This window comes from Nesoenas mayeri, assembly GCF_963082525.1.
Source record: "Nesoenas mayeri genome assembly, chromosome: 1".
Lineage (NCBI taxonomy): Eukaryota > Metazoa > Chordata > Aves > Columbiformes > Columbidae > Nesoenas > Nesoenas mayeri.
Genome location: NC_137541.1, coordinates 74690123 through 74705273, shown reverse-complemented (window position 1 = coordinate 74705273; position 15151 = coordinate 74690123). Strand labels below are relative to the sequence as shown.

At 39.3% G+C, this 15151-nt stretch overlaps 1 protein-coding gene across 1 annotated transcript in view; it reads right to left on the bottom strand.

Moving 5' to 3' along the window:
• Positions 1-15151, bottom strand: part of SCUBE1 (signal peptide, CUB domain and EGF like domain containing 1) — a gene marked incomplete at its 3' end in the record, with an annotated part of 203564 nt that overhangs the window by 147149 nt on the left and 41264 nt on the right. The window contains exon 4 of the mRNA XM_080363809.1: positions 5466-5600. Within this exon, the coding sequence (XP_080219935.1) occupies positions 5466-5600 (135 nt within the window). The remainder of the gene's footprint in view (positions 1-5465; positions 5601-15151) is intronic.

The window sequence follows — 15151 nt, the reverse complement described above, 5'->3', positions numbered from 1 at the left end:
AGGTGTTTTCACCTGTTGCATTTTCCCTCCAGACAAATTACAAACTCTTCCATTCCAGTGGAATGGAGAAAGCAAATGTAAGGTGACCGTCACACAGGCTACTGCAGCAAATAAGAATCCTTGAAACCAAAGTACAGCAAGTTTCATGGCTTATACACAGTTTTAAAAGGTTACACACTGTTAACAGGGCACAATGACATTTAAAATGGTTTATTGAGCTTTTTTTTCCGGGATATGTTCTGTATCCTGTATTCTGTGAAAGACAATCAATTGAACTATTTATTCAAAATGTATCATGGGAATGTATGAACAGACAAGTTTCTATTACACTTAGGTCATACTATGTGCAGTTTTAGGAAATAGCTTCCAAGACCACAGTATTTTTGTCCAGATAAAACTTATGGTGCCTGAAAGGTTTTCTTATTATGTTATCTAAAAGCATATGAATTGATTTCCTTAAAATTTATTTTACATATATTCCTCTCCTTTACAATCATATTAGCATTCCAATTTAAAAAGACAAATAGGACTATTCTGAAGCTCCAGTGAATGGGATGCCTGTACTCAAGGTATCAATGGTGAAATATATTCAAGTAATGGAGTAATTTAACCAGTTACATCATCATGAAACAGCTTTCATAGTTGAGATGAAAAACCTTGTACTTCATAAAGTCTGGAACAGTGCTGGCAACACTTAATTATACAGTCACCCTTCCACATTAATCTAAATATTAATAGATTATTGTGCTTTCTGTAGAAAAAGCACCTCTGTTCTCTAAAGTGCTTTGCAGAAATTCTGAGTCACAATAACCTTCTTGCCTAGAGTCCTACAAGGCACCAGCACCAGAGATGGGAATAAAGTCCAGAATCCCAACCTGTAACCTTTCCTGCACTGATTGGGGATCATGCTTCCTCTCAGGGAGTCCCAACACATCATTCTGCCGCTATAAAATCACACTGAATTAAGAAAACAGGTAACAATGAAAATAAATCATGGAAAGTAGGAATGAAAAAAATGAAAGAAAGGTGGTTTTATAATCCTTAGAACAAGAATGAACTTCCTAGTTTGACATCAGCTAACCAAAGGACTCCTATGCTACTACTGCAAAATTAACAAGCATTTAAACATATAATCAAGTTTAATGGGTTACTATGTATGAGCACAAGCATAGTAAGCCATTTCATAAACCCATTTAGCACATGAAAAATACAAGACAACTTGGCTTAGCATGTCTGCCTTTTCTCTGGGACTACACTGTTACACGTCTAGTGTAGAAAAGAGATGAGCTGGTTTTGAGACTGTAGCACAGTAACTTGCTAAGTTGTGGTAGCTTGACGTTATGTCAAACTCCCTAACTCTGCTAAGAACATAACGCTAATGGGATACAGGGAAGTGAAAAAGCATTTCCTTGCCAAACGTTTTTTAAACAGCCTTGAAAATGATAGTGACAACCGTGTAAAAAGCTTTTCCACTGTTTGACTGGACCATCATAATTTCTAGCCTTCTGTAGCCTGGTACTTCTCCACCTCTTCTCGTCTCTGTTTATAATTACCATTCCTAATTGCACCAGCCTTTTCAGCTTACTTAGCACTAGCTGTATAAAAACATTGGCAGTCAATGATTAGCACATATAAGATCATTAATATAATTATGCTTTAGGTAGACATTCAGGGGATGGAATCTAAAATCACAGAAGTCTTCCTAGCCACAGAACTCTTGAGGTATCTGGTGTGTAAGCAAACCACCTTCGTGCTTTAGGAGACTCGCCCTCTGGAGGTGGGACAGCAATGGTTTTCTCTAACACCTCACCTGAGAATTATGGTTGGTGAGGCAGTTTGTAGCCAGGGCTCCTGACAACAATACCTTTTATACCTGTAATGCAAATAGGACATACCGTACCCTTTGTTAGCTGTCTCTAAACTTCAACGGAGATGCAGGCATATAGCTAAACTCTATTTGATGTTTTTTCAACCAACTTTGCTGTCACTGGGACTTTAAGGATGTGTCCAGAGGCTTTGCTGAATTGAGGCTTTTGGCTTATCATCAAATTAAGGGAAAATAAGCTGTAACCCACTCACCTGACCCAGTCACAGCTGCAGTGTACAATACTAATCTACACATTTATTAAACACATGCTCCCTCTGGAGCTGGAGATGATACAGTAACAGCTGGTTTATTCTGGTTTCTTTTTAAGTCACGAAGAAACAAACACAAACGTGCCTCTGGCATAATTCAGTGTTCACGCCTACTATCACAATTAAGATGTACTAACATAAGTAACTGTTAAGTTCTCTGTATCTTTTGCAATGTATTCTCCCATCTATTCTCTCTCCCTGTTGTTGCCATTATTATTGTTAATAAACTAGTACAGAAATCTGACTTGGCAAAAGGAAATTAAGTTTAATGCAAAAATAAATGAGGTAAGTTGTACTGGGCATAGTATCCTCCCAAAAGATACTGAAACTAAACATAAGAAATCAGTAAGTCTATAATGAAAGACAGTGAAACAAAGCAAATACTCAGAAAACATGCTTTACCTTGACTTTAATGTCAGCCTGGCCTCCCATTGGTATAAAATTTGTATTTCTCTGTGGATCATCAATCTTTTTTGTCCACGGGAAATAATAAGAACACTTCTAGATGGCAAATAAACATGTCATTTGGGACACAAGGATATTAAAAGCCCCTACCATGAAATCCAGTGTGGCTTTTAACCACAGCTTGTGGGTAGGAGCATGGTGGTACAATTGCCCAAAATACTGGGACAGGCACGGCATCATCTCTGGAAGCTGAGAAAATTCTCACAGCAGCCAATAATTTAATGGAGGGTGGTGCCTCATATCAGAAGACACCTCTCCCTTGGCTGCTTAGTGCAAAAAAGAACATATTCCTTCCTCTGCTCAATCCCTAGGAGAATACACAGTGCCCTTTTTCAACTCTGAAACTACCACATCACTAGCATGTGCTGATGAGCTCAAAGCATGTAATCAGCACCAGCCTTGCTGATGGCCAAGGCAGGTGAGCTGGGCCTGCAGACAGGGCCTTACTTAGGCTTGGCACTGCTCCCTCCAGTCCAAACTCATCCCAACTCCAAGGACATCCTAAGCACCTTGCAATGCTTCTCCCCTTTCCTCAAGACATTTGAAAACAGGAGGGAAAAGGTGACAGCGAACTGTATGAAGAACCTTGTGGTTGATTACTTTAGGCTAGCTCAGTCCTTGAAGAAACTTTAGGTAATATCAAGAACACTGAGACTGTGTGACTACACATGCATTTTTCAGAGACAGAAAAGTAATCCCACTGCAATTAATGGATCTTATTATGCTCAAAGTCAACAAGCTTGCTGAGGGGCTTTGGCAAGTCAGCACCTTTGTGTTTGGGTGTCAATGCTGGCTGTGTGCCCTTTGTCTACTTCAGCCTTGTTTACCAACAGAGGTATAGACACAATATAGCCCTGGGCACAGTTCTGGCTAAATAAGTTGATGCGTATTTTTGTGTTCCAATAGTTTCTGTAGCAGCGCTTACAAGTGAGATGGAAAAAAGTATGTAAACGCAGATATTTAAAAGCCATTTACTTTCTGCCTGTGTATGTTCACTATTTGCAGTTCAGTCACCTCTGACAACTGAAGGAGATCATTTCAGCTTATTTCTTTCCTCCAGCATACCCATCTGACATAATTCTGTGGGGGATCATGGTACCACAGTGTTTGCTGTTATTGCAAATTGGTACTTTATTTTTGAAAAGCTATAAATGGTTCGCTCTTAAAACACTTCACAATCACTGTTGGTAGGCTCCTTATTTTTTTCAGAACTAAAATAATTTGAAGATGTTTCAAATTAAATGTCCACATCTTACATGAAATTTTCTTTGTAAACAAGTTAACACAAATATATTATTCCCATGCATATTTATTATGTCCATGCAGCAGTCAATTTACAAATCCACTTCCCCAGTCCTTCTGGCAAACTAGGAATCCTCTTTGTGAAAAAAAATTACCCTTTTCCCTCAATAGATCTATTCCTTAGAAGCAACTTTTGCCTTTGGAGTCTCGTTTTTCATTTATTTCATTAGTTTCCATCTCAGATAACTAAATTCTGTTTTATTACAGCTGGGAATTTTTATAACGTGCAAATTGAAATAATGATTGTATTGCAGTACTCTGCAAGTGGTTTTCATTAAGCCTCCAGCTACTATTCCTTGCTCTGTTGGATATCTTTGTATCAGGGTTTTGTAAAGACATTGGACAGAAATCTGAACAATATATTTTCAAATTAATGACTAAAAACCTATTAGATAACAATCTTTAAAATGCCCTGGTTGATGGAGCTTAATTGTATGTCCTTATCATAATTAAAATACCTCAATTGCTTAAAACTTAACAACCATGCTAAAAAGTGGACCTGTGAATATATTCCCGAGATTCACATTTCTGAAAAATCAAAATTCCTACTTGTCTTTACAACTCTGTGGAAGCAGACACACACATTTACATTTCTGAGATGCTACACTACAATGTTTTGCTTTCTTGTCAACAGAGCGACTAAATTCATACTCTGTGTTCAAGTAGGATTTTCTGGTTAATTTTAGTGACTTCAAATAGTTAAGAACCATTTGTGTGGCTCGTTGAAATTTACAGCGTGCTTACATTGTTGATCACCAGACTCATCTTGCTACTTTGTCATTCTGTATTGCCTATTGGTAAATGAGTTTACTAGCATATATTCTCTTTGCTGCCAGGGTCACCAGAAGTCTGAATGAACACATAAAGAGTCCACCTAATTGCGAAGATTTATAGCTATGCTGTTTTCTTTTCTCCCTTTCCACTCAAACTTGTCTTCCATGTCTGACATGTATAGAAAAGGGAGAGCTGCTTATTATAGTCAAAATCAGCAGCAGGCAAGGATCACAGTTTTGCAGGGATTCCTTATTTCTACTGCTAGTGCATAGGCAACAGAAAAGCAGTTTTCTAATCCACCCTAGACAGGGTACTGTGTCAATATAATATCAGCCATCATCAGTCTGCAATGAAGCAATGAGCTACATGACCGGCAAAAAAAACATAACCTGTGTAACTTTCAGAAGCAATGAGCTGTTCATTTTGACTTAAGATACCATGTTCTCCAAGGTGGAAGACAGGGGAACTATCATGCAACAAACAGATGAGAAATTTTTAAGTCTTGCAAACTCAGAAGCAGAAAGCTGCCATTTGAAAATCTGCCTCTGCCTGCCCAAAAAGTCTGCTGTTTAAACCATGTATAATTTCTATGTCAAACTAAAGCCTTTTCCCCTGTCTTATTTATGGCTCTACTATAAGTTTGAGTAGCAGAAGAATTAACCAATTTGAACCAACCAGTGAAATCATTTTGGAAGGTCTGCAGGTGAAAAATATCTCCCAAACAGTTTCTGCATTTCTGACTGAACACAGTTATTCTAAAGAGCACAGTTTACACACGGAAAACTTACCAATGGAGCGATGAATGCAGGTATGCTGGTTATCACTCAGAAAAAAGCCCTCTTTGCACTGACATTCATAGCTGCCCATAGTATTTACACATATCTGCTGGCACCCTCCATTGTTATCCTGACATTCATCAACATCTAGAAGAGAGAAGGAAAAATAAATGCAAGATAATGTACAGATTCAGAAAATACATCTAGAAGAGCAAGGAATCCACAAAAAGGCACACTGTAAATTAAGCTAATGAAAACTACCCGAACCCCATCAGAGTTAATCCAAATTAATCCATCTGATTCTTTTTCCTGCATCCTAGGTTTAAAGTTAACATAAAAAACAGCAGGGAGGGAAGTCCAGCTAAGCCTCCATGCGTTCTGAGCTGCAAATTGATTTCCAATGCACAATGAATGTTAACGGCCTAAAAAGGCTGTGACCCCATCTGCCAAGTGTGGTGTTGCACTCTGTCATTCCCACTCCACTTGGAAAGACATACTTCAGGCCTACAGTAATTTCTAGCAGGGGTAGCAGGCAAACACAAAGGGCATTACTGGGTGAAAAGAGGCTTTACAGAGTTCTGGTCTTGAACAGAACAGCATGTTTCAATTACTGGAGTCATAACCTCCTACTTTGTCAGTTTGTTTAATGTTGTTTAATGAAAAGAAGGCTTCTTAAATCTAAATGTTCCATGTCTGTATTGTCATTTTAATAGGCAAATATATAAAACCACAAAGGCAGCATTAGCTACTGGCTGTTTTGAGGATCCCTGCCTACCCTCCATCACCTCTCTTTGGCATTAAAGTTTTTATGCTGTTGTGTTTAATAGAGGCATATGGTTCAGCATTGGGAAATCATGCCCACTAAAACATATGTGACCCACATTCAACCTTGCAACTCTCCTGTTTTACTCATAAAAGGTATACCATACCCATTTTCTCCTTTTGGTGTGTGTTTGGGTGTTGGGTTTTTTTTTTTGGTTTGGGCTTTTTTCTCCTCTGGATAAAAGCAACCTGTCACCTGAAAAATCCATGTTTTCATTTTTTTTGGAGACTCTGCAGCCAGTTAGTTATTGCACAGTATGTGTCAACATGTCAGCAAATGAGTTGGCATGTGTTTTACTTTCATTTTGGTTTTGGAGGGGGAGAAAAACCACAACAAAGCTAAATGATCCACAATGTTCAAAACCTCAGAAGAGCTGGCACAGCTTCTACAGGAATTAATTCATCCAGGGCTGGCCACAATATGCTAAGGTAAAACCAAGCTGCTTTTGCCAATACTCTTGCAGGCAAGGCCAGGAAGCTCTGAAATGCTGGAGAAACTCAGCTAGTAACTAATGCAGGAACACTGGCTGTTTCTGGTAGCTTGTTCGACTAAGCCTGCCACTGCTGTTTGCGCTGGTGTGCTGCCTGCGCTTCATGTGATGAAATTGTAGCTCTTTCTCAGAGAAGAAAAACTCTAGGGTAATTACAGCAGTACACAAGGAAAACCGGGAGTCTCCTCCCATCTTGAACTACAATGCAAGTGTGGAGACAGTCCTTGTCCTTTTTTTATTTACCAGGAAATGTTGAGCATTATTGCCTCAAATTTTCTATATCAAAATCCTCCCTGTCCTCAGTTCTTACTCTTTTCCAGATTTGAACCTTGTCATAACCCCATCAGAGCAGTTTGGGAGCACACAGGAAAAGGAGAAGTGAAGACTTTCCTTGCTGACTGCAGTATAAGAAGGAAAGATAAATAAGACAACTTTGTGAGACCCTTCCTCTGTGAGTCAGCAGACTTTGCTGCCCTCAGTGCCAACTTAAACTTGATCCTTCAAAACAGTACACTGGAATCTAGATCCTGCTCTCTGGAGGATTAGTTGAACACTTACTGAAGGAAGAAGTCTCAGTTGGTACACATACAAACCCCAAAATTTTGCTACAAAGTATGCAGCCTTCCCAGCATTCTGTTTATAGTATCACAAAGCAACTTGAACAATTGCCTTCCAGCTCTGATGAATAATCTGAAACAAATGCAATTATTTATAAACATTTTTTTTTCTGCTCTTGATAGCAAATGCTGGTGATTTAGCACTTCCATAAAGAGACAGCTAAATTTACCATCAAGCTACAAATCCATATGCTTGAATAAATTTTATTACAATTTAAACTCTTTAAAAACTTATACTACGAGGAATTTCTTCTAATTGTTTTCAATTACTTGCCTGAAAATTATTGTCATTGGCATTCATGAATGGAATAAGTTGAAGAAAGGGAGCAGCTGGAATCCAGGACTGCTATATCTCCATACTACATGCCTTCCAGTAAATCTTGGCCTGGTGGTGTAGGATTAAAATCAGTCTTACCAGGGTCAGGCTTTTTGGAGCACTTTGTACTACTGCAGTCTTAAAAGACAGTATTGCTTATTATCCACCATACCAAGCAATCTATTAGACATGGCTGCCTGGAAAATATTTACTGAATTATTTACTTGGTAAACTTTCTTTCCAATAAAGGCACTTTATGATCAGCCTAAAACTAACCCAGTTTAGAGAATGCATTTTAAAAAGAGTTCCGAAGTTAGGAGAGAGAACTCCAGCTCCAAAAAGCTCAAGCTTTGGTAAATCTGGAAGGATAATTCCTTCATGTATCTGAATTTTTTCAAAGCTCGGAAATTAAATAGCTGCCAGAGAAGCTTTTCCTTTCTTTCATTGTTTGTGCAACCTTCGCTCAATGCAGCTCAAGTTACCCAGCTGAACGCGTAAACATCAGTAATGCAGCATTTGTGAGATTGCATTTTGGACCAGATTTTCTAGAGATTAAGTTCCACATAAACACCACAATAAGTAGCCAGATTTTCAATAAAGCTCTCCTTGGCTCCAGTTTTGGAGGTCCTACATGTCAAACTGGGCTGTTGACTGTTTTGAAAAACTAAGGGTGGATCCTCAGGAGCTTTAATTGTTGCCACCCTGTGTGATAGTTTACACCTGTTGAAGACTTGCACCCCAGAGCCTAACTCTAGACACAGGGAAAAGTCACTTATGATGTAAAATCCCTTCACTCAAACATCTACTCTAAGCCCCAACTAAACCCATTTTAAAAACTTTTAAATTTATTGAGTAAAAATGCAAAGCTCACTTTATTACTCTACTCTTTATAAAAATGACTTGTTTTTTAGAGCAAACAGACGTATCTTTTGCATAAAATCAGCTACCACTGCTTATCTTACTCAGGACCAGGCTTGTCTCCCTGAGGATGGCAGCCCCACGGCAGCAGGTGCAGATCTCCCTTCCTTTAAACTGGTGTATGGAAATCCATTTCCCAGGCTCCTTATCTGGGAAAAGTTCTTGCATCCAGCTTGGCCTCACCACCTGACAGCATGCTGATTCCTAGAGTGCATTATCCACTGCTTGCAGGAGAACTGAGCCTCAAAATCCTACTAATGATCTCAGGGCCGAATCTGGAGCAAGGTTTCAGCAAATCTACACAATCCAGACTCACAAAAAGATGGAAAAAGGTTCTCACCTGAGCTGAGCTCAGATGGTTATCCCACACGGCTGCTCCAACTCTCATCCTCAAAAAGAGAAGGAAAAACTAGGAGAAAGTGACTATATGTCCTTAACTCACTCTCTGTAACACTTACCACAAAGAACTGTCCTGTGATTATGTCTACCAAACACAAACCCTGATGGAAGCATCTAGAAATAACTCAGTTTCCACAGCTCTTAACTACTTTATACGAGCACAAATAAATAGTTAAGATGACAATCAGTACAAGAGCTAGAATTGTTTATACAGAATTTAGACCAGAGTGACAAACTTGAGTTTCCAGGGAGATGAGGGCCCGGACTTCAAATTGGCCAATCATCATCAAAGACAACAGGGAATTCGTGAAGAGCCAGCTCAGGGAGAGGCTGGGAAAGTAGAAGTATCTTTCAAAAGAGAAGGAGAGATAATGGATGCATATATACATACATACATATATCTATCTATTTATCAGAAGCATTGTGCAAATTAATGCATATCTGAATTTGCATAAGACCTCTAGCTTTTTGGCTCACTGCCTTCCCATAATCAAACTTCTGTATCTTGGTAAGATGAGATCCTCTAGACAGTGGTAGTGTGGAACAGTATCAAAGGGTAGGAAACATTACAGTTGGTAAAGACGGATGTTTTACTTATTAAATAAACAAATCCTTTCTGTTTCTCATTTATTTTATCTGATGAACTTTTCAAACTAGCTCCACTGGTATTTCATCCTCATCTAGCTCAGAGCTTCCCGCAGTATTTGGCCTACAGAAGCTATTCTGATCCAGCGTTATGTTTGGGTATAATCAAGGGAGAAGTATCTACTAAGGGTACCTGAAACCAAAGCCACAAGCAGGAAGATACAGAAGTGGAAACGCTACAGAGGATCAATGTCAAGAACAGTATGTCCACTGTCCACTTCCTCCCATGATCTTCTCTTCCTTCCTTCTGACATTTTTCCTTCACGTCGGCATTTTCATAAGCACTCAAGTCCCTCAGAAATCTGAGTCTCATCTTCAAAGTCTCCAAAGCATTTGGGAGCCACAGTACAATTCACTTATGATGGCATTAAGTTTATTTGGAGACTTCTAAAAACAGGACTTTGACTCATGATCCATGGAGCTGATCCTGTTAGTTTTTCCTCTAGGCTACATTTTGAAACCATTGGAAGATTTTTCTAAGATGCCTGTTCTACCAATGCAAAACATGGTGACAGAGATGAACTACTGATGATAGCAATACTGCAGACTTTTCTCAAAAGTTTGCAACCAAACCACTGAAGATATCTTATACTTGTAAGAGAACCAATTAGCAACCACAGACTCAGAAAAAAATGAGTGCATGATTCTGGGGTTTTTAAATCATTATATTCTGAATATTTCTAGTCAGAAAGATGGCTGAAAGTCTCATTAAAACAATAATATACCTGGGTTTACTGTAGTCATAGTTATCCTTATACCAAAAGAACATCTAGCTCAGCATCCTCTCTTTGACACTGCCCTGTAGTTGATACTTGGGAGAAGACTGTAGAGATAGGACAGAACTATTGCTGGCATGCTTTCCCCAGCTTCCAGCAACCACGTACCCATTAACCTTCCTAAATCACTTGCTAGACTATTGTCCTGCTGGAACTTTTCTGTATGAATTTGTGCAATCACTTCTGAACCAAACACGATGGGGCAATTGCGTCTGCGATTTAATTATGAGTTACATAAAAAAGACATCCTTTTGTTAATTTCAAACATGCTGCTTCATAGTCTGAATGAATGCCCCTCATCCCATAGTTGTGAGAAACAGTAAATACCCATTCCTTATTTGCCTTTTCTGCATCTTTCTTGATTTTACAGATCCTCCTCAGCCTCACACTGTCTACCTCAGCTATTTTGAACCCTGAAGCACAGCAGTACACAAATATGATTACTACAGAGGCAATTTAAATTACTTCTGTATATCACATTTAAAACAAAAAGTGCTCATTTCTTGAAGTTAACCTTAATGGCAGCAATATTTGTCATATTGTTTTCACTTCTCTATTCCATTCCCTTCAAGTACCAAGATGCTCTATTGGAGTGGGTGACTTGGAAGATCTGATTTCAAGATAGCTGTGGAAGCCCAAGGAGTAAATCTGGCACGTAGGATTGAAGCAAGTCATATCAGATTAGAGGCTGGAGGCAGGTGTTCATGCTGGAAGGATCAAACAAGAAGCAATATGCTGTCAAGGTAGGGATGGTGGGTGATATAATGCATCAGCTGAGGGGGCATGGAAACAGGAATCATTGCTAATTGAAAAAACTGCTAAGCCGTCTTTCTCAGACCAACTTCATAAGAGTGTACAAAGGGAAATATCAGAAGAGTCACCACTACCTATGTACACAGCATTCATAGCTCCAGGAGATCTGAAATCAGACTTCACTAAGGATTCAAAAGCACAGCCCAAATTATCTACTATTTGCACATAAGGCTAGAGTTCTGCTTTTTGTCCCCTGCCTTCAGAAATGGAAAAATGTCATGAAGGAAAGGAAAAAGTCACCACACCTTTGAATCTCGCACTTCATTCACTACCACAGTTACAGAAATTTTCACTAGACCCCTTGCTGAGAAAAGATCCCGTTGCAAAAAAATGGATCCTACAGCATTGAGTGTTTACTGGTGTAGACATTAAAAAAACTACCTTTTCCTGAAAAATAAAGTGCATTTTACAGAAGATAAATATGAAGTACTAATTACAAGAATGCTCTTGGCTGATGAATACTAAAATAGTTCTAAAACAATCAATTAATTGATCCCCAGAACCAGTCTTCTCGTACACACAAGGACAGAACACTTAAAATGATGCCCCTGATCTGTCCTGGAGAATCCCCTCTCTTAATGGGCTACAATCACCTATCACCTCAACACCCACTCACTAGGCTTCTTGTTTGCCTGGAGAGTTATAGATGTGAGCAACTTGAAAAGGAATGCTTGACATCTATTTTGTGACACACAGTGGAATTCCTTAAATTTCACACTATACAAACACAGTGTAAATGTGGCTGCAACAGACTTCTTTGCTATGTATAGCATAGGAAATATTCACTTAACTCGAGCTTAACTCTGCTGCATGTGATGCCTGCCCATTTGCTGAGCTGAATTAAACAGCCCCATGGACACTGCGTGAATGTTGCATCGAGTTCAAGACTCTTGACGTCACTTGTTTATGCCTTTCTTAAACAACTGGGCACCACTGTCTGTCCTTTTAAGACACCAAAACCCTTTTTGCAGCTTTTAGCATTTCCAAAATAAACATCCAAGCCCCTTAATGTGACATCTTGGTTGTAGCTTCTATCTTCTCACTTGGTAATCATGTCTGTGTTTCAGACAGACAAATACACATGGTGGCCTCCTGACAACAGCGCCTAAACACAACCAAGTCTCCAATCAAGTGCTTTTCAATAAGTTGTCCATTCTCCTGATACAGGGCTTTAAAATAATTTTGTATGAATTTGATCCTGCTTCTTTTCATCTACAGTGCCACTGTCTGGGGAATGCCAGCGGCTTCCAGCTTGGCATGAGGCTCTTACTGTGAGGCTTGGAGAGCCCCGGCCCCACAGGCAAGAAGCTTGCAGTTGCCCCTGATGTTTAGCTGAATAGAGGGCACTCCAAGTTGCAATGCTAGATTAACAATCCTCTATAAACTGGAAGGAGGGAAGTTAATTACAGATGCAAACAAGCAGCAGTCCTCATCAAGTGAAGGAAAATTTTGGGACAAGTTGAGCAAATTATGCAGTTTATTATCATAATGTCCCTCACTTTGTCTTATCCCTGGGCTTTATCTGGAGCATCATTAACTGCTCCAGGCTACTGAAGCACTATTCTATATCCTTCGTCCAAGATAACTAGTGCTTGTACCTGTTTCCTTTTACATCTACTTATAGACCCTGGTTTGGGTTTACTCAAAAGTGCTTTTGTTTGTTTTGATGTTTTTCTTACAAAAAAAAGAAAAATATTTTGCTGTCGGTCGGCATATAACTTAACATGAAAAACCAAACAATATATCCCTTTCGAGTTGGTAATATTTTCCAGGTCTATGATGCATTTTAGTTCTAAGCTCTGGTAATAAAAGCCAAGGAAATGGCTAGATTAATTATTTTCTTTGTTATTTATCAGACTTTCTAGGTTCAGATGAGGGATTTTAAACTAAGCATTGCAGCATCCAGTAGGCTATGAAGTCGTTCTCACTCTCTATATTGATTAAACTTGAAATCCATGAAAAGTGGAAGAAACAGGAGTGTCTGAAGCACAACCTTCAACACATTGCAAAGAGATCTGTATCAGGAATTGAGAAACACTGGCTCAGTCAGGCACATATCTATGTATTAAACATTTCTGGAGGAGGAAAACGCTGAAAACATTTGGGAAATGCTGAAATTGCTCCTGTGCAGTGGCTGCCAATTAGTACACGGAAGCTGCATCAACAGATGAACATCATCAGGCACATGCATCTCTTACAGAGATCAGCATTGCTTGATCCGTAAGAATGCTGGGAATTACCAATGAAAAGCAACAGTGGTCAAAAAACCTGACTTGGGGAATGTCATAACTCTGTAAAGAAGAGATGAATTTAATAGGTTTGAAGCTGGCATAGAATCATAGAATCATTTTGGTTAGAAAATATCGTAAAGATTGAGTCCAACTATTAAACCAGCACTGCCAAGTCTACCTCTAAACTACGTTCCTAAGAACCTCATCTACGCGCCTTTTAAACACCTCCAGGGATGGTGACTCCACCACTTCCCTGGGCAGCCTGTTCCAGTGCCTGACAACCCTTTCTGTGAAGAGATTAATCTTAATATTCGATGTAGACCTCCCCCCAGAGCAACTTGAGGTCATTTCCTCCCATCCTATCACTTGCTACTTGGGAGAAGAGATCAACACCCTTCATGCTACCACTCCCTTTCAGGTAGTTGTAGGCAGCGATAAGGTCTCCCCTCAGCCTCCTTTTCTCCAGGCTGAACAGCCCCAGTTCCCTCAGCTGCTCCTCAGACTTGTAGCGTGGTAGTGTAAAGTCAAAACAAACAAAAAAAGAAGCCCAAATAAATCAAAACAAACAACCGCCTCATCCCTGCCTTCTCCATGAAATTCACCAGAGCTGTGTATTTGTCCTTAAACCTTGACAGTATTATTTTCACCAACACATGGGAATAAAAGTGTGCATTTTTTCTTAATTCAAAGTACTTAATTCAAAGTCATGGTCTTCCATTATCAGCATCCAACATAAGACGTTTATGCATCTACTCACTTTGCAAATGCATCAGATAGGTTAAATACAAGAGAGATGACCTTGTGTTTCATGCGCAGATTAATTTGTAAATGACAAGGATCATGCAGAGCTTCCCATGGGCAACTTATTCGACTAAAAGCCTTCTTACTTTTTAGTCTAAGATATCTGCTGTTGGTTGTACAGAATCTGAAGTCAGAGGGAAAAGTATGCACATGTTAAGGCAGGTAAAGTCCCTCTCAAAGATGTAGCCCACGTGAAATTACAAAGTGGACACTTCTATTTGGAGCTCAGTTCTTCTTTGAGTTCTCATTTCAAATTCAAACACCCAAAGCAAAACTCAGTCCAGGATATTCATGTCATTTCAGAGTACAAGAATGAGTTTTTCACATTCTTTCAATGCACAGTCATTAACGGGCTGAGCCTGCGGTCCCTTCAGAACCTAATTGATAGTGAATTTATAGTTAGGAGGAGTTCTTCCAGTCATTTTTAAAGTGAGTAAAATCCAGTCTCTTAGGCTTCCCTAAGATGTTTCAGAGGTTTTTGCAAGTCCTGTCTAACACTCAGTGGCACACAGACAGCCTCAGCCTATTAAAGCAAACCCTGCACTCGCACAGGCAGCAGATATCATGACTCATACTTGGTGTGTGCATAGAAGTACTGGGATGCTTCACATCTCATCTAACCCAGCCCTAAGTGATTCCTAAATCACACGACAAAAGCTGGACTCTCTGTCCAGTGAGTGCAGCTCCAAGCCTGTCACTATAAATCACTAGTAGGATCCAGAACCCATCCTCAGCTGTCATACTAGTCATTTTCATTGTCTCTCTGACTAACTTCAGAAGCAGTTTCTTAGTTATGCCTTCAAAACAAACAACAGAAATAATTAAATAAATGAAGTTTCTCAACTTTTTCAAAGGAAATTGTTAAAGCT